The 21201-nt window shown below is 37.0% G+C and overlaps 1 protein-coding gene across 2 annotated transcripts in view; it reads left to right on the plus strand.

The window, feature by feature from the left end:
* lig (ubiquitin-associated protein-like lingerer) overlaps window positions 1-15054 on the plus strand; it is an 80886-nt gene extending 65832 nt beyond the window's left edge. For both annotated transcript variants that reach the window (XM_089094684.1, XM_089094685.1), the window contains exons 14-17: window positions 1335-1466; window positions 3340-3540; window positions 6378-6545; window positions 14569-15054. In XM_089094684.1, the coding sequence (XP_088950810.1) occupies window positions 1335-1466; window positions 3340-3540; window positions 6378-6545; window positions 14569-14661 (594 nt within the window). In that variant the 3' untranslated portion in view covers window positions 14662-15054. The remainder of the gene's footprint in view (window positions 1-1334; window positions 1467-3339; window positions 3541-6377; window positions 6546-14568) is intronic.
* Window positions 15055-21201: the final 6147 nt, after the last annotated feature.

The following is a 21201-nucleotide window of genomic DNA, read 5'->3' on the forward strand; positions in this document are numbered from 1 at the left end:
AATCGATGATTTAATGTAGCAAAATCCGGAGTTGTACTATTCAACTGAAAATGTGTTCCACCAGAGGAAATTCAACTAGGGATCAGCAAGACCAAGCCAGTTAATCACCAGCTTATCTTGGTCTCCCTATCGGCTCCGCAAAACAGCGCTCACGACAGCTGTTAATTGACATCGAGCGTCAATTCGGTCTATGTTATACATCCTTTGTCATGAATAAGCTAAGTTTCAGTTGTTGCCTTCTTTTGGAAGACTAATTCTGCTGCTCTAACATTATTTACATGTAGCTCCATCTTGGAAAATTCTTGGAAATATTCATTTAAGTAGCTTTATCTGTGTTTTTAAGTGTTCTGCTTACTGGATTTAATTGAAGTTGAACCATTCTTTATCTCGGTACTGACCCTGCAATTTTATCAAGATGTTTGTTTTCTTTTTCATCTTTGTTTATATTCTGTCTTTTTCCTTCCCTGTTTGACGGGTTTTCGAGTAAATATAAATGCATACTGCTTTTTGTTTTTTGATAGTTGTTTTGCAGTCATAGACTTGAATTTGTTTTTAAGTAGAACCTCTTCAGTCAAACTTTGATGAGAATCAAAGCATTTCACAATTCGTACTTGCTTCTTAGGATTTCAGACCATAGTATTGATCTAAAGAGGCAGATATGTTTAAGTAGGCTGAGTAGTGAGGATAGACATCTCTAGGCTCAGATAAGCCCTCCACAGGAAAATGATAATCTAGTTTAAATATTGCAGAGATGGGGAATTCTAACCGTCACGTCAAGAGTGGATGCAATTGCCTCTAGACTTGTCTGCTAGATAAGCAATTCATTTCTGGAGAGGCGATTCAGTGCCAATACTACAGACAAAAGATATATATTACAGATGTCCAACTGATCATATTTTTGGTAAACGACAGATTTGGTGCTTGTACTTATCTGTCTTCATTTCTTCCAAAATATTTTCATAAATGTTCCCTATTGGATCAAGCTTATCCAGAAGTATTTGATTTTGAAAAAGAAATTCAAGAGAATTGGTGCTTAGTTATCAGTTTTACCCCTATAAGAATTTAATAAATATTGGTTAATAAGCATGAGCTAATCATTTGAATAAATTGACTGATTAATAAGCATGAAAAAACCGTCTTCCAACATACACCACCGTCTTCAAGACAAACTTTTCCTTTCGAGCCCTTTTTAACATTACAGCACAGGCCAGTTGGACACTTGTATTATGTATCTTTTGTCTTTGGTCAACTCAGTAAATTCTTTGAAAAAAATAAAATGTTTGTAAATGGAAGAAAAGTCATACTGATAATTAGTTAATGTCTTTTTTGTTTAGGCTGGCGGTACTCCCTATCTAAATCCAGCAGGACCAGCTCAATTAGCTGCTGGACCAGCTTATGCGTATTTCTACAGTAATCTTCCAAGTGGATTCCAATATGGAGCACCCACAGCTGCTGCTATCTATCCAGTAAGTTATTTGTCATATCTATATTGTGAAAATAGACTATAAAATCAAAGATCTCCAGATGTCCACGAAAACTATTTACCTTTAAAAAGGAAATTCATATGATCAGACAAGTATTTTCACGCAGAACTCAGTCATGCATCATAATCGCCCCGTCATTTGACGGATTTTCGACAAATACTTCATTACGTCCATTATGCATGCTCTACAAAAAAAGAAGAAAAATATTACTATGAATGTCAACATTCACCGGTGAATGTCCTAAATACCTTTTTTTGTCCTTTGATTTTGTCAGTAAAGCCAGTCAACTTTTTCAGTTTCATGCAAAGTTTTATAGTGACAGGTTGGGTTTCTAACCCATTTCTGAGATTTATAAACCAATTTAACCCAACCTAACCTTAATTTTTACCATCAAAGCTAGCATAAGATTGAAAAACTAATTGAATCCAAGCAGAGAAAAGAATTTCGGACCTTCACTGGTGAATGTCGACATTAACCAGATTTCGGACATGCACGGTAACACAAAAAAAAAATGTATTTCAATAAAGTTTAGAAAAATGAATATCATCTAAGTGACAAAGAGTGGTTAAATAATGGTGTATTTCAAAAGAACTATCGCGTTCTATAATGAGTTCGATTCTCTATCTCCTTAGCCAACACTAAAAATCAGATAGAGAAAAAAATTGAAATTGGTTTTTCACAAGGCAAAGGTGAAAAACAGCCTAAAATGAATGCAAAAAGACCCATCAGAATTGGGGAACTTTTTTTTTTCTTTCTAGGTAACTAGGATATTGATATTCTGATTTTTCGTGTTATTCATTTATTTCTAACCTTACCAAATTATGTGAAGCTTTTTTACTCGTTGATACATTTACCATTAGATTATCTTGGTAACCAACAATAAAAGCAATTGGATGTTTTTCAATTATTCTTATTCTTTGTTCAAATGAGTTAAAACTAGTAACTCTCGATTGGTATGATTGAAGATATCTTCTGAATCATTAAGAGCAAAACCAAGATTACTTTCTGTACAATGTCGGAGAAGGACAAATTCTTGCTTTAAATTATAGAAGGTAGCATAGTTTTAAACAGAATCAACTTCATCAAGAATTGATCTTAATTTTTTTGAGAAAAAAAAAAAAAATACACACCTGGCAGATGACAAAGACAAAAAAAAGCAAGTCCACGACTTCCAATTAATATGTGACTAAGTAACTAAGTTTAGTTTTACCGAATTAATGAGAATTAGCTTGATTATTTAATATTTTAAAAGGCTTTTAATATTAATTGCCTTACTCATGTTTTTATTTTCAAAATGCCTTGGCGAGGAAAGAGTCGCTGGGGAAAATTTTCATATTTGGTGTTATTTCCAAGAGGTTTTCTATGATGACTCCAATGACTCACAAAAAAAGCTTTACCTGATTCTGCTTTTGAGATAACAAAGGCATCATTTGTAATTAAATTCAATGTGAAATAATTAGAAAATGTGGATTTTTGTTTCCTTTTAGATGCAAGATAAGTCAGATTTGTGAGGCAATAGAGCAAATCACAATCAATCTTTGTGAAATGAAGTTTGGTTTTCCATATTTCTCAGGACCAGCATTTTGTACATCGACTTTCTTCATTGGGATGTCAGTATAATTTTATTAGCACTTTCAGGGATTTAACTGTGGGAGCGGCAATTGTTTTATATATGGCATTTTTCGGTTTAAGCCAGTTTTTAAGATTTCTTTTGTTGTTCCGGTTTTTTTTTTCTCGACATAAGAAGCAAAGTCTAGTAGAACTTGTGATAGACTTTTTGAAATAAATATTATCTTATCTCTTCTTTTAACTGTATCCTGGCTGTTGTTCTTATTCGCTTGTTTCTATCTACTAGGTATCCGCTGCCACTACAGGAGCGACTGCAAGTTCCTACAAGAGTCCGTCTGCCTCCCAAGCTCCCTATGGTTATGGTGGATATGACAATAGTGATTATACAAAAACGGCTTATGTCAACCAATCAATGGCTAAAACGGCCGCTGATCTGGGCGTCGGTGCTTCAGTTCATGGGAAAACTGCAACTTATCAACTTGGAAAGGTATTTTGTTGAGTCCACCTTTTATTTTTGTATTTTGTGCAGGTGTTTCATAATTTTTATAAATGTTTCATTTTAGCATATCTTTCCACAATTATTTCATATCAATCGCATAGAGACTATTAGCATGTTTTTAAAAGAGCTTGTTTCCAAAGGGCGCAAGTCTAACTCATTGTTGACATTATTAAAAAAAAAGAACATGGTAAAGATATGCTAACATATCTCGTATCTAACATAACGAATCCGAATAATTGTAACCCTAGGTAACCGTTGCGGAACGACAGAAGTAGCAATGTTTACGGGGTTGGACTGGATTGTGCCTGTAAACAACGTTTAGAAGCGCATTAAAAATCTTAGTGGCTGATCTCTATTAAATGAATTTAAGATTCGGCAGGCTCTTCTTATGGATGCTGACGAAAAGAATGTTTGCCTTTCCTCACAAAGGTTAGGTCAAGCGTGGGCGCTTGTTACCATAAGTGTAGGTGTTGACCAAGTTTGGCCAGGCTCCAACGGTCAATTCTGGTAGGTGTCCTGATGAAAAGAATTTAGGTTCCCTGTTGGCGAGGTAACGTACGGTTGTCACCACTTATTGGTGCAAAAATGGTGCTACACCACTTACTGGAGGGAAAAGCCCCCGGCGGCGCCAAATTATAATAATGGGATGCCCGCGTCTACCACGTTGGTTCTGTAAATGTCGGGTTTGTTAGTACCCAATTTACAGAAAACCCTGCCCCCAGGGTATAATAACGTGATCGAGCAGTCACAAGGCCACGTTAAGGCCTAGAGTGTACCCGACCCGGGTCACCACTAAAAATCTCTAACTATCTCCTTGGAGGTAACGAACCCCCCTGTCAATACAATAATGACGGTATCTCGTAACTCTGTTCCTACCCTGTCTGGGTTCCTGGAAAATTAGTACACAGTTGTAGAAAATATCTTACTTGTAATCTTCTAAAGGTCACATATAACAAAAAGATTAGGCTTCCCCAAACGGGGTCTAAATACAGACTAACTCAATAATATTTTACACTAACAGAATCTTGGCACTTGGGGTGTGGCCCAGTGTGACGCAGGCCAATCAAATGACTCAAGTCCCTCACATACTTTCAACTGAATTTGCCCGACAGATACTTTCAGAATCAATGACTTGAATTTTAGCAAGCCCTTGCGATGACTCATACTGAATTTTAATACAAGCAATTTACTTTCTCTTGCAAAATGGTTGCCTTGACGACGAATTTAACTTACGATTGAAAAGTATCTTATCGGCAACTGTAATTACAGAAAAGAAAATAGGCCATTTATCTGAAAAGAAAAGGAACAGGGGTGGAACCCCAACATTCCCCCCCACACCTCGATCCACGATCCGATTTTGGATTATGCCCAGCCATCTTAAAGGTACATCCAGGACACCTATGTTTAATGCCCATGAAGTTTGATCGAGATTTTGCAACTCTTTTTGGTAGATGTGTAAAAGACACAAAGCGAGGGGAACCTCTTCCCTTCACCACCTGGGAATGGGAGTGAAGCTGAACTTCTCTATGTCTACTTCTTGGCCAGAGCTGTTTAGGGATACAAGATTTCTGAAACTTGGATCAAAATCGAGAAATATAAAAATAAGAAAAAAATTAGGAATTTTCAGATTGATCTTTCCAGGATGATTTTTATAAAAACCTAAAAGAGACGCAGAATTTACAATACAAAGACAATTCTATTCTCTAGACCAATCTAATATTACATCATTGCTGAGATGTTAACTTTTTTAGCTAAGGCAGTTTCGTTTTGCCTCTTAAATATACTATTTGTTAGGTTAGAAAAAGTATTTTTTTTTTAAACTAGTGGAAAATCTGCTAACTTCATCGGAACTTCTCTACTCTATTTCTAACCCCCAGCTCTTTTTGTTGGCGAACTACCGACCGTTTATGATGGTTTAAACAATGAATGCGTTTTTTGCTTCTTTTTTCTTTTTGAGAGTTTCAGTACGGTTTATAATGCGAACAATATGGCAACTTAAAGTTAAAATGAAATATTTGTTGTAAAATAATATAATTCCAATATTTTATGGCACGATGAGGGTATTAAAAAAAAAAGAAAAAAAAAGACTGTTTGGTGTATAAAATAATACTCATTAAAAATTCATTGCAGCACAAAGCCACCAGGAACTAAAACAGCTATGTATGCTCCTCCTCCGCCTAATTCTGTTCTGAGCTTCACTCTTTTATGCTTCCTATGAAGCTCCTCCTTCTTTTGAAGCTCCCGCCAAAGCAATGTTATTCTCGTACACAACTCTAATCACTTGTACGTTCTTATATGGTATAGCATAGAAGGATTGAACCTTCACTGAAGCGAATTTGTCTATTGAATCAAATGCACGTCCACAATCTATAAAGCTCAGGACTGTATGGTTCTTATTCAAACTTCGCATTGCTAATCTACCCAAGAAAATTTACTCTCCCTTTCCGTAAACTACATTATCGTTCTCTTAAAACTTAATCTACAGCATCTCTTAGTCCAATAAGTACCATCATCCTGAGCAATATACTTCCTATCAAAATCTAGCTAATGCCTGTATAATTAATGAATTAAATCATCACAATTGCAAGGTTATATAAAGTTTTACAGTTGGGACCAGTTTTTATTTTTAGGTTCTTGCAAATGCAAAACGGGCAAGTTATATAACTTAGAAACAGTTTAAATAAAATCTATCCAGGAGGTACAAACACTAATCCATCAAAAAATCATTTAAAATAGGTTTCGCGAAGAAGGCATGTTATGAACATTTTATTCTACTGAACTGTATTCTTTTGCGTCTGATCAATTATATTCCTTTTCTTCTTCAGAGTGGATATGATAAAGGATTTCATACTGGTACACCCCCTCCTTTTGGTATGACTGGTGCAAGTGCAGCACATCTCGGCAATCCTGTGGCTGCTGGCTATCCACAGATGTTCGTCCCTGCAATGCCACACCAATCGGCATCAGCTTTAATTCATCAACAATTACATGGGGTACGCTCTGTTTATACTTACAAATTAACTTCCAAACTTTCTTTCAGCTTGTGTTCATAGATCGTAGAAGAGATTGAATCATTTAAAACTAAACAATTTTCTATACAACTAATCAGATTTGTCTCTGATCATTCGTTTCTTATTGTGGCGGTTAGCAAGAACCAAACTTAATACGAATTTCCCTATAATCTTTTTTTTACATCTTAACGAGAAACTAACTTCCCCTCACATAGATAGTACAGTCAATCTAAATTAATTTTATGAGTTACTTCAAACAAATGGCAACAGTTTTGATTTTGGTTTCATTCGGACCGGAAAAATTTCTCTACAATATGTGAAGAATCGGCCAAAATAGGTAGAGGTGAAATTGACGATTTTTCATCTTATCTTCTAAAACAACGACTTAAAAAAATGGACTTGCACTTTTAAAAAATCGATGATTCGAAAATCCTGTACATAGCTCACGAATATGGACTCAGTTCTGTGTTTTGGCCATCCCCCTGAGTCGTCCCCCCCTCATATACACGCGCGCGCGCAAGATAAAGCGTGCATTAATATCCGTTGGATATTGCACGAAGTCGGATCCACGCAGAGAAAATTGACACTTCCTATGCCGAAATCCTAGGAAAAGGTCGTGTCCTAGTATCTTGCATATTTGGCCCCAACGCACACCCAATCAAATAAATGGTTTTGCACACATTCAACGCTCTTGGTGAGAAAATTATTCAATAGATGCGGTAATGCGCAATAACAAGCTGACCCATTTTGCCGACATTTGAGTTTGAAAGAAGGTGTAAGCAGTACGCTTACGGATCGATTTGGGCCTCTAGTTAACTTTTTAGTTACATTCAAGATCCAAGGAAGGTTTGACCAAGCTGAAATCAGACCATAGCTAAATAATCAAAGGACGTGATGGGTATGTCTTACTATGAGCCATTAAAAGTAAGGATACATTTTATTGTCAATAAATACTGTTTCTCTACTAGAATGATTGAGATGTACGGGGGATAAACGCAACTTTATAATTATACGTACGGTATGACAAGAATGTTTTGTGAAGCTGTCGAAAAGATCTGAAAAAATTGATGTTATTCATACTCTAAAGCGATCAGCTTCTAATGCACGTGAAACCAGTTCTTACATAAAGAATGTCGGGGTTGAACCGGAAATAGGCTGAACTGCACGCTCTCGATTACTCAGACGCCATTTGGTGAAAAATTCTACAAAAATTAGGAAGAGAGTCACCTAACCTTCATGTCCCAAGGACGAATTCCTAGTTTGGTTGATTGATCCTTTCATAAGTTAAACTGCAAAAATGCTTTAGGTAGTAGGTCAGTTTTTTCTGGAATCTTTGACCTTTATCGTAACCTTTGACCAGCCGTTTTGGTGGACGTCGATGAAGATTATTGCTACAGAAAGACCTGGAAGTAGCGTTACAAAAGTAGTGGTTAGACTAGGAGGATTCTACACCCTCATGTATTTTGTCGGTGGATCTTTGATGGATGGATCTGGACTGAAAGAAATCTTTTAATTGATGTACGCTTCCGATACAGTTCCTCATCTTCTAAGTGGTAAGGCTATTTCTCGAGCACTGTGAGCCCATACCATTGTAGACGCAGCACTTTACTCAATTCTGATAAAGGACTTTGTTGATGAGGATTCAGATGCGGAACTTCAAGTGAATACAGAACTATGGTTTAGCTTAGTGAAAATAGAGACCTATATGAGAAAATTATGGATGGACGAGTTTCTCTTGAACATATCCCTCATTCTTAAAGTCTCATGAAAGTCAAAGCTTCTCTTCGGCTCTTAAATCAGAGTGAAGTCACAGAGATGAATGTACAGGTCAGTGGAAACTTCATTTTCAAACTGTTTCCGACATGCTCCCTTACCTCGCAGCAGCTGATCACCACAACTACACGAATTCGGCGAGGCTCTACCTACAGCAGATGAACAAACTTGAACATACAAACCCAACACTTTTCCAGTCTTTCGAAAAAGGCTGCCATGTTGTCTGAAAACGGCAACCGGATTGACTAGAGGTAAAGGAATGACGGAGATACAGAGACTTCAGTGGGTAATGGGACGTCCAGCCTGTGCTCACGTTAATCTTCTGATGCAAGAGCTGACGGATGTTATGTATCACACAAGCAACCAACACAAAGAATCTGGTATTTCATGGCAGCAGAGGGAATGCAAATACACACAAATAGTTATTGACTTTGTCGAGCAGTCCTCTCCTTTCGAGAGTGATCTGCAATCGCTTTGGATCAATGGTACTGGCATCGCTGCAGTAGGAAACGTGAACACCGACGAAGCAGTGGAAGTCGGAAAGAAGATTCTTGACGGAATGGTAGGAAAATCTCTGAACGAGCATTCATTCAAACGGAAGTATCAGTCAGTCCTTATGATGGCGAAGCAAAAAAAATGGGCAGAAATCCACCGTTTTGACCCTTCATTGCTGTTTCAACGTCTTCTACCTACATCCAAAAGACTGACTATGGACGAAGAATCTAAACTTGAATATGAACTTTGCTCCTATCTTTCGTCGCTTTTTCATGATTCTGGCACGTTCCGAAAGGCAAATAAACCAGAGCTAGCAAAAGCTATCAAGCGAGTTCCAGAAATTGATACTACTGGGGAATATCTTAGTCTGACTTGCACCTACGTCTTAGACGGGGGCGCTTTGCTTCACATGATTTCCTGGGCGAAAAAAGAAACATGTTCGGAGATCAGATAACGATACTGGAACTATGTTTCGGTCAAATATCCAGACGTCATTATTGTCTTTGATGGCTACGACATCGCTGCTTCAACAAAAGATATGTCTCATCTTAAGCGAAACCGTGTCACTGGACGGGAAGTACTGTATAGTCCAGAAATGAGACTGGCCACCAAAAAAGAGGAATTTCTTTCGTGCAAAAAGAATAAAGCCCGTTTCGTCAATGTACTTTCTAATTATTGACGAAGCAAAGGTCTTAGAACCATCCAAGCTAAAGCTGATGTTGACTTGCTTATTGTGCTTACAGCAGATGAGTGTCCGAAGAGTTGACGTTGTAGTTATCGGTCATGATATCAACAAGTTCATATTGTTACTTTATCATTGTATTCCTGAGCACCACAAGGTCTACCTGCACAGCGAGCCTAAGGCAACCACTTTAGGTGCAACATAGAAATCGAAGCTATTGTTGAGAAGATTGGGACTGCAACATGCAAACTGCTTCCTTTTGCTCACGCAAATTTCGGCTGCGACTTAACTTCCCGTCTACATGGACTTGGCAAAGGGATTGCGCTTAAACGGCTGAGAGACAACGAACAGTTTAGGAAAAATACTTCAACGCTTTCTAGAATGATGTTTCGAACGAAGAGGTTAAAGCAGCGGAAGAGGCTGCACTTTCTATATTGTACGATGGTAAATCTACATACAGTCTTGGCAGTTGCACACACCGAGTCTTTCAGCAGAAAGTAGCAACGTCTACAACTTTCTTCCATCCCCAAGATCTACCTCCTACTTCAGCAGCAGCGAAATTTTGCTGTTTTCCGATCCTATCTTCAAGTACAAGATTGGATTGGGCTGCAGAGCCCTGCCCTTGATCCTGAGAATTGGGGATGGAGACTCCAGAACGGCATGCTGTACCCTATCCTCACGGATCTTCCAGCAACGCCAAAGAAAATTCTCAACCGTCGTGAAGTGTGGTTGTAAGGGATCCTATGATAGTGACCGGTGCAGCTGTCATCGAATGCGACATTGCTTGCAAATGAACTAGTTACTCTAATGCTCAGGTCCAAATCGAAGATGAAGAAGACATGTGATTAATTAAATAAATGTGATGAATCTCCAATCCTTTTGCAATTTCAAATTATCTATGATTTTTGTTCAAATTAAAATCAATGATTTAGCTAGTTGTGAGAAGTTTTTTATTTAATTCTAAGACTTTGGGGTGGTCACGTTTTGGGTGGAGGGGGTAAATTGACATGGACACGAATTCTCTTCTACATTAGCAGTCTAATTTCCTTCTGTATGAATTCAACTTTGCGTAATGTTGCTCTCAGACCTAAATCGACGCTTGATTTATGGGCGAGAGGGAAGGGAACTGAACATGAGCGTTCAAAACAAAACAAAGTGCATATTCGTGATCCATGTACCAGATTTACCTATTGCTGACTTTCTATACGTGCAAACTAAGTTGATTTTAAAAAGTCCTCATTTTATAAGAAAAGACGATAAACGGTCGATTTCGCCCAGTCCGATTTTGACCGATTTTTTATATGCTGTAGACAATTTTTTAAGGTTAAAAAAAGTTGGTTCGAACGGTACCAATATCGAAACTGTTTCAATTTGTTTGAGGTTAAATCTTAAATTGACTGTACTAAGATATCATTGAGGCATTTTGGTGTTTTGACAAGGATAAGATAAGATATTTATTTCAAAAAATGACTATCCCAAGCCCCGAAGGGCCGAATTCGCATTTCGGGGTCATATAATAAAAAAAAACCATAGAAATAGCACAACAACTAAAAAACTGGCTAAACAATGCCAAAAAAACAACAATATCAGAAAGGCAAAGCCATTCATTAGTCTAAAAAACAAAAAATGTTAGAAAGTTAAAAAGGCACAAACTAAAAAAAAAAAAAAAAAATTGAGATAAAAATTGTGTTAAAAAGGTTTAAAAGAGACTATATAAAAAGGGGAGGGAACGGAAGAACCAAACGGACACAAGCTTTGTTATCAGCAGTACAAAAAAAACAACAAAAAACTAGTGGTTTATTTGATCAGTAATGAAGGGGACAAAGGTTTATTCCTACTTGGAGGTTAAACAACGGATGTGGGACAAGATAGGGACCGGCCCAGAAACAGTACATGGCAGGCGGTGTGTGGATGGGGATTGTCTTTTGGGGAAAATGTTTTCCGTGCGAGGGTTTATTATTGCATTTTTTGCAAAACGGAGGCACAACGTTCCTCTCCTGTGCTCAAGAGTTTCCAGCTTGGTCATTTTTAGAAGGAGTGAATATGGTAGCAAAGTTTCTTTAAAAATTATTCTTAGGGCTCTTTTTTGAATAGATTTAATTTTATCTGATTCATCACGGGAGATGCCAGGATGCCAAACTGGACAAGCATATTCAAGATGTGGGCGGACAAAGGAAGTATAAATCCTTAAAGAATGGGATGGGGGGATGTTAAATTTATTCAAGAGCTTAAGGAGAGACATGGACGCATTAGCTCTACGGACAATATCTTTCACGTGGATATCCCACTTTAAATTAGAGGAAATTGTAACCCCGAGTAATTTAAAGGAAGACACAGAAATATCTGGGGGGATAGGGTCAAGGAAGGCGGGAATAGATTTCAAGAAATTTATCGTCTTTATATTTGATTTATTGAAATTTACTTTCATATTTAGGTTCTTAGCTTCATCCGAAATGTGGGTTAGAATTTCAAGGGGGTCACTTTTAATATTCCTGTGACATACTTCGAGGATAGACAAGTCATCCACGTATTTCCACCTTTGGGGGAAGTCCTTACCAATATCGTTAATCATAACTAGAAATAAAAGTGGTCCCAATAAGGTTCCTAGAGGAATTCCACAATATATAGGGAGGGGGTCAGAGAAAATATTTTTGTATTTAACAACTTGAGATCTATTTGAAAGAAACGATATAACAATATTTACTAACAGAGGATCAAGATTAAAGTTAACCAGTAGCGAACGAATTAGGGTGATGTGGTCAACCAGGTCAAAAGCTTTTTGGAAAAAAGGTTCAGCCAGACATTTGGCTTATCAAGGTTACTTACGATGGTATGCATTAAGTGCACAAGGTAATGGGTGGTGGAAGTTTTCTTTAAGTTACCAAACTGCCGGGTGTCAATACGCGGAAAAATTTTATCCTTAAGCCAGTCACAGAGGAAACCTTCATAAAGTTTGGAAAAAAAAACAGAAGTGAGTGTAATGGGGCGAATGTTGGCGAAAGTCAGACTGGTCCATTTTTTAGGGACAGGTGTTATAAAACCTTGTTTCCAGCAACTTGGGAATTTACCAAATTTTGTCATGTGGTTGAAAATATTTGATAAAGGCTCAGCAATTTTGTCCGAAAAGGCTTAATTAAGTCAACTGGGATGTCCAAGGGACAAATACTTGATTTTCTAAGCTTAAGAATTTTATTTATAACATCAGAGGGAGAAATAAAGGGGAAGGAATTGGGAGGAATAGTTGGACTTGAGCCAGTGAAACGGGGGAGACTTTGAACGATGGAAGCAAGATACAAGTTCAAATTGTTGGCAGTCTTATTAGGGGGTTCAGTGAGATGAAAATCAACTTCGGAGTTACCTTTTCCGCATATTTCTTTAATTTTTCTGTATGATTGTTTGGGCATGTTAGAATATAGATCTTTGACTTTACTATTATAATAATTAGAAGCTACTTTTCTTAATTTTTTATTTAGGAACTTCCTTAGACTATTAGCCTCAGTAATACGACCTGCTTTGAAAAAACTGATTTTTTTCCTTATAAGTTTTTTAAAAGACTCAGTAACATAAGGCTTATCTGTAGAACACGTTTTAAATTTTTTCTCGTGGAACTGCGATTCATAATTGCCCCTCAATAAATTTTGGAGGGACAAAGCCATGTTGTCTACGTCATTTGTTTGATACACAGTGGACCAATTTTCAGTAGTAATCCAGGAGCCTAAATTGAAAAGTCCTGAGTCAGTGAGAGGTCCATATGTGGTTTCAGTTATAGAAAACGACTGTTTAACTGTAGCCAGCAGAGATAGGAGAAGGCTAAAATGGTAACTACCCCCTAGAGGGGGCAGAGTGGTGACGGGTTTGTAGAACTTCGAAAGATTAGTGCAAATTAAATCAAGAGTGGTATTGCCTTTTGTAATAGGGAAATTAATGACCTGTTTTAAATTAAAAGCGTTACATGTAGAATCAAGTCTTATATCGTTTGCGTCACCCATCAGGAAAATTCCTGCATTTGGGTATTTTGATAGTACAAAGTCAGCACTTGCATGTAATTTTTCGAAGGAGACATGATGAAGAGCATCGTAGTTTCTTGGTAAACTGCAATAATCACAGATGATCTCATGACTTTTGTGAGATTGTTGTGCAGCAAGACAGAATATGTAAGTTTCCGCTATGTAGCTATTTTTGTCATCCTCAGAATATGCTGTTATCCATTACCTTAGTTTGATGAAGACTATATTTTATCCAACAAGATTTCATAAAATGCTATGATACTTTGGTAATGCACTTTGTACCACGGTACACGGTGCACTTTGGTATTTTTTTTTTACCGTTAGGATGTTCCAAATAATGTTTAAATCCTTAGCTTATTTAAGGATAAAGCAAGTATTAAAGGCACGTACGTGTGTGTGTGTGTGGGGGGGGGGGGTCCAATGTTTTACGAATGTCTGGCAACTTATTATTCAAAATATCATTTTTTGTTATGCCCCCCCCCTCCCACGAAAAAAAACATGCATACGTGTCTGATGCATCCTGTTGTAGTTGTATTTCAGGAACGCAATAATAGAAAAAAACTAATAGTTGTTTTTCGTTGTTATAATTTAACTGAGACGATGGTAGTAATGTAACTGAGAAAATGCTAGTAATTTTATCTGTCTCTTATTTCGTTCTGTCTATTAAATTAATTTGTCTCTCAGTGGATGTTCTTGACAAAATGTCATCATTATAAGCTCATATATGTTTTTAACTGTTGTCTCACTACATCAGCAATTGATACAAGTGTCAGGTTTCAGCTGGTTATGTTTTAACTTGTTAAATCCATTTAAGCTGAAAAGGCTCAGATACTCCTTGATACACTTTGGTGGAATTTGAAATCAATTTTTAAGTTACATAGGCTAGATACTGTGTCATAGTTCAATTTTAGCTTCGTAGTGAATCTTATTTTACATCAGCTAGGAAAGTCTTCTAAGTTATTTTAAACTTCATTATTTCTAATTAAAATTTTCAAAGCTTTATGCATTTAAAACTTGTTGTGCATTTAAATTGGTTCGTTTTTTTCAGGACAACTTAAATAGTCAAAGAGGTTCGGCTGGCGGTCAAGGAAAGGGGGCTCCGTCAAGTAAGCCCTATGGCGGCTCTTATTGGGGCAATTAAACGTTGGCCAATTGTGAAGTATCCTCCTCCTTGTCAAGACACACTGAAGGTGTGGAATGTATCTGTTAGTTGTGTTAGCACTGTCATACTTTAAGCAAGGCTATTTGTAAGTTTTCACTTTTCTCTTGAGGAGAAAGAGTAAAGTTTTGACCATGTATAGTCGCTCTTTTAGTGAAATTTTATTTGCTTCTTTTTTTTACGCGGTGAAAAAAGTTAGAAAAAAATTGTATCGTAGTACGCAGTAATTGGCCGGAACTTCCATGGTATTTTGTTTCCAGAGATTATTCTGATTTGTCTCTTGATTTATTGACCTGTCTTGTTTTGTAATGCTTCTCCTCTTCTTGTAGCTAAGATTACATTATGGAAAATTAAATAAAAGAAGTCTTGGACTAATATTTGTTGCCATCTATCCAGCGTAGGATCCTGCTCGATTGTATACATTTATTATAATCAAGAAAAAAAAAGTTTCATTAGCGCTCTGTTGCAATGCATGAATTTTACATCACAGTGAAGAAAATTATATTTCGCTTTCTATTGTTTTCACTACTTTTATAAAAATGGTTTTTGTACAGGGTGTTCCAAAAGAAACAGTGCAGTAGGAATATGCTAATAACCCAAAAAGACAAAACTCACAGAAACATACTATATATTGCAAATATTCGCAAATATAATACCTTATCAACTAAAGTACGAGGATTGACTCGTGCAGTAAGATATGATCTGCAATAACTGTTGAAAGTGTGAGCCATTCAACTGCAGACATAAACGAGCGCGACGCTGCATGTTTTGAAACACACATTCAAGTTCATCAGGTTTGATGTTTTGAATAACACTTGTTATTTTCTGCTTCAGTTCATCCGTAGTTCGAGGATTGTCTGCATACACTGAGCCTTTCAATTTGCCCCACAAATAAAAGTCAGGAGGTGTTAAATCCGGTGATCGAGGTGGCCACCAACCACGAGAGATCACACGATCCCCAAAGACATCACCAACTGCAGCCATACTGACACGAGCCGTATGTGCACTGGAACCAGCCTTGTTGCTTTTCTTGCTCCGTCAGTTGATCAAAAAATGGCTCCAGGATGTTATGAATGTAACAATCAGATGTGATGGTGTTTTCAAAAAAGATAGGTCCAATTATACGCCGCCTTGACAAAGCACACCAAACACCAACTTTTTAGATCGTGGAGTGGCTTCTGAAACAGAGCATGAGGATTTATTGTAGACCACACTCTAGAGTTCTGACTGTTCATGTACCCGGACAAATGGAACCATGCTTCATCACTGAAGAATGTATGGTTTAAAATGTTTTCACCTTTCTGTAGAATAAAATTTTCGAACCACCGACAGAAGAGTACGCGTTTTTCTGAATCCTGAGGCTTCAGTTCATGAACAACATGCACTTTATATGGAAAGAATTTAAGTTGATGCACTGCTCGGTGAGTTGATGTTAGAGATATCCTAGTTTCTTGAGACAAACGCCTCAGACTTTCGTGGGCTCCTCTGAAGTTTGTTGGTAACATTCTGTAATACTTTCTGTAATGTAATACATTCTGTAATGTTCAGTGCACTGTTTCTTTTGGAACACCCTACAAGGAAAGTTTTCTTTTCCTTCAAGGAATCAAGATCCAAAAAAATGATATCTAGAGCTTTATACTGCAGCTACTCTTGCGAATTTTTGAGAACATGAAACAATAACCCTTCCCAATTTCGAAACAAGATCTGCAAAGTGGCTTAAACCGTTCATCCAAATGTGATGAATCTAATGGAATGTGTTATAATTTTGTTGGTTCTTTTTATATTTTGTTAAAAGACCAGAAAAGGGAATGGCACTTTAAGTACAATTCACCAGAATTACACGTTAAGCGTAAAAAAAGAAAAAAAGGAAGTACAAAATTATACTGAATGTTCTATTGCTATCAAATCTTCCGATGATGTTCTTTGCGGACTTCCAAAATTTATTGTTGTCATTTCTGTTTTATTAGTTTTCTTATTTATTCTAACTACTTGGAATGGACATGTTTGTATCGTTTACTATAACAACTATGAACTATTTCTAAAAACGGGAAGATATATATGGTTCCATTGTAACTGAACCACTGTGTAACGGAACCCCAAGCAACTGAACCACCGTGCAACTGAACCACCGTACAACTGAACCACCGTGCAACTGAACTTAATACACAAATCCCTTTTTGAGATATGCCATTTTGAAAATCTGCATGCACATAGCGTATTTTGATTTAATTCAAGTTCCACCTCAAATACCCCTTTCTGTCAAATTTTCAACTTGATTAGCGTAGCCTTAATAGTGCTAGTTTAATAGTAGCAGAGGTCGTAGTAGGAGCAGTAGCAGTAATAATAGTGTTGAATTAGTAGTAGTAGCAGCAGCATTAATAGGAGTAGTAGCAGGTATATGCCCCAGAACTTTCATCTTGTTACGCTAAGCTGTTCCAAAAAAAAAATCGCTGATACACCTGTATCAGCAATCTGTATGTTATTGCAAGTTGCCAATTGTTAAAATTTTAGGTTTTTATAGAAGAGATGGTCGTAAAAACTTTGAAGGAGGCTCATTCGATTCGAAATTGAAAGTTCAATTTCGAAGAATCAAAGGTAATCATAGGACAATCAGCCTTTCTCTCTTAACCGACATCCCCCCCCCAAATACATCCGATCAAAATAAAAATAAACATTTTGTTCAAAATAGTCTGAAGATCAAATAACCATGCCTTTGGGGTTAACAACCCCACCAGCAGCATCTGGGACAAGGGCTGTAAGTTAAGCTAGTTGCTCATTGCTAACACATAAGGTTTTTGTAGAAAAAATTTTGTATGAACTTTTGGAGGGGGGCTCATTCGATTGGAAATCAAAATTTCCAGTGCACTTTTTCAGAGTTAAAAGTAATCGGAGGGCTTCCACCCCACCCTATTTTTCACCCAAATACATCCAATCTAAATTTTGGGACGGCCATTTTATTTAAAACAGTTTAAAGGTTAAATAACTATACCATAGTTAAATAACTATACCATAGTTAAATAACTATGGCTGATAACCCTATTGTGTTGTACCCAATTTAAGTAAGGTGGTTGAGTTGCACGGGGGTTCAGTTGCACGGGGGTTCAGTTTTACGGTGGGTCAGTTGTACAGGGGTTCAGTTATATGAGGGTTGAGTTGCACGGGGGTTTAGTTACACGAGGGTTTAGTCAAATGGGGTTCAGTTGCCCGGTGGTTCAGTTACACGAGGGTTCAGTTGCACGGGGGTTCAGTTACGCGGTGATTCAGTTACACTCCCATCGATATATATGCATATACGATCCCAGTAAATGGGTAGATATTTTGTTATTCTTTGGGAGAGACGCTTTAAGAAAAAGTAAGTCTTATTTACTGTTGAGCAATCGATCATTCTCTTAATAACAACTGCTTAAAATTTCGAGGAAGACAATTGTATATTATTGATAACAGATAAGCCTACTAAAATACTAGAAAACAACCAAGATAAAAAAAGGAGAATATTTGAGAGACTGCCTTGAAAAACTGACTGAAATGTTTAGTTGAACTTCAATGAATTAGCGACTTTCTCATTTTGACAGTGGTGTATCTTTTCTTTGCTTCAATTAAGAGTACCTTTTTATCGCCAAATCTTTTTATATTTTGGCAAACATGCACAATTACTTTCTCATTTCTAATAAAACTGCTACATAGTTTTTGGTCAAATACTTCGTCTCCTTGTCCAGATTTGTTGCAGTTGGTTCTTTTTGGGTATTCTGGAATATTTTCGTTTTGGAAAAGCTTGCAATCATTGGAGCTGCACAAACCCAAAGAAGGTTGACACCTCGTCACAAGAGAATCTGTAGTTGCTCTACTAATGTAGCTGTACCCTTTACACTCTGCCCGAGTTTCTTCAGATAAGATAAGATTTATTGCTGAAAAACAGCTATCACAAGCCCAAAAGGGCCGAATTCGCACTTCGTCAAATAAAGCGAAAAAAGAACAACAAAAACAAACAATCAAAAAACAACAGGAAATTATAAAAGGGTCAATGTCAAATACGTAAAAATGTTAAAAACAAAAAAACTCATAAAATTAGAAGGTCAATGTCAAGTCAGCAAAAATACCATAAAAAAAACGAAAACTCGTAAAATTAACAAGGGGATAAAGTAAAATTAAAACGTAAAATTAAGTTAGTTGGTGACTAACAAACATAAATATAAAACCTCCAAATTTGCGAAATGGGCATTAAATTTAATAACTATGAGATAAAGAGTGAGTGAGGGGGGGGGGGGGAGGCAGCAGAGAGTCACTGGTTGAAACTATGTAAGGGATAAAAGTTCTTCTATATCTTTCAGTGCAAACTCTTATTGGGGCAAGAAGGGGTATTTTTGTTAACACAGAACGCGGGAGGCGGGGTCGAAGGGGTGAATATTGACCAGGGAAAAGTGGAGTTGTTCGAGGGTTATGAAGGGCATTGTTACCAAACCGCAAGGTAATTTTTGCTCTCCTTTCCTTCAGGGTGACAAGATTAGCTCTCCTAAGAAGGGAAATATAAGGTACTTTACTCTCATTGAAGATAATTCTTAGGCACTTATTTTGGACTGCTTCTATTCTGTCCGACAATTCAATAGATATCCCAGAATGCCAAACAGGACAGGTGTACTTAAGGGTTGGGAGTATAAATGAGAGGAAAATCGTCAAACAGTGCGATCTAGGGCATTTAAATTTGTTAAGACGTTTAAGGAGGGAAAATGCGGCATTTGCACGTTTTAAAATGTCATTAATATGACAATCCCATTTTAAGTCGCTTGAGATGGTAACGCCCAATAATTTCATTGTGGTAACAGACATTTCAGGGGGGATTGGAAGGAGAAAGAAGGAGGAGTTTTAAGGAAATTAATAGTAAGAACAGTTGACTTTAAAGGGTTGACTTTCATATCATCAGTAAGAGCTTCGGCTCATATCGATTCCAAGATGTCCATTGGGTTGCTTTTTGAATTTTTGGAACATGTCTCTATGACAGTTAGATCGTCAACGAATTTCCATCTATCCGGAAAATGAACACCAAGGTTGTTTATCATTGTAAGAAATAAAATTGGACCTAAGAGGGTTCCTTGGGGCACACCATTATAAATTGGGAGGGGATCAGAATATACATTCAGGTATTTCACAACTTGCGTTCTGTTAGAGAGGAAAGACGCCATTATTCTAATTAAATAAGGGTCGATTTGAAAGTCATTAGATAGCTTTTCTAATAGTATATTGTGGTTGATTAAATCAAAAGCTTTTTGCAAGTCAACAACGATAACATTGAGCCAGGTATTGGGTTTTTCGAGTATGTTACATATTGTGTTCATAAGGTGAACAAGATAGTGGGTAGTAGATGTACAGCGCAGGTTTCTGAATTGTCTTTGGTCAACATTTGGGATTATCTTTACTTTCAAACACTCGGCTAAAAAGCTTTCATATAACTTCGAAAAAACTGGAGTAAGAGTAATGGGACGGACACCATCGAAATCTTGATTGTTACCTTTCTTTTTTACGGGAGATCTTTCTGAAGGGTTTGAAATGTCATAACATAAATAACTACCATCAAAGCAGGGATCTCATTTGGGGAAAAGAAGGAACGCCATAAAACAGTTGCCAGAAAGGAGAAGAATAACTCAAAATAGGGGTAATTAACCAGTGGCGTAATTTCGTCAAAACCAGGGGGGGGGCAAAGTTGGAGCCAATTTTCCCAAATCAAGTGAAAATTAAAAATGGGCCATATAGTGCCATAAGGGTAAATATATACTAAAGAAAACTGACTTGTTTCTCTGGATGCTTGAATTATACAGGCTTATGTATGTTATGTTTTAATATGTATGTTAAGAACCGTACTCACCATCAGCATGGAGGACTTGCCCTGTATATTAGAACTGATTTGAATGTGAAGGTTAGGGATGATTTGTCTGTTAATAAAGAGATGATTTTCGAGTGTTTTGTTACGGAGGTTGATAAGAAAGGTGACCCATTTTTTATTGCTGTTTGTTACCGCCCCCCTTCAGCTAGTGTAGATTGTTTTTTAGAATTATTAGAGCAACAAATGGACCTTCTAACTCGTAAGGACATGCCGTGGTTTGTGTGTGGGGATTTTAACATTGATTTGAAATTGTTAACATCTAACTTAAAAGCCAGGAATTTTTTGAATTTAATGTTAGACTATGGGATGCATCCTGCCGTAGATATTTGTACGAGAGTGACGGAGTCATTTTCATATTTAATTAATAATGTATTTTTGAATGTTCGCCATGATTCGTCAAGTGTTGTGTTAAATGATGTTTCGGATCACTTTGGTTTGGCAATATTAGTTCCGGGTATATTTCAGAATATTAATATTAATTTTGGTGCTCGCCCTAAGCCTAAGAAATTATTAGTTGATTCAAATACTATTTCAAGATTTAAGCTTAGGATAGAACAGTTAGACTTTAAATTTTTACAAGAGGAATTAGATTTAAATTTGAAGTTTGACCTTTGGTATGGTAAGATTAAGGATACGTTGTAGGAATG

This window comes from Artemia sp. Qi Xiang Cuo, chromosome 9, assembly GCF_049724085.1.
Source record: "Artemia sp. Qi Xiang Cuo chromosome 9, ASM4972408v1, whole genome shotgun sequence".
NCBI classification, from domain to species: Eukaryota; Metazoa; Arthropoda; class Branchiopoda; order Anostraca; family Artemiidae; genus Artemia; species Artemia sp. Qi Xiang Cuo.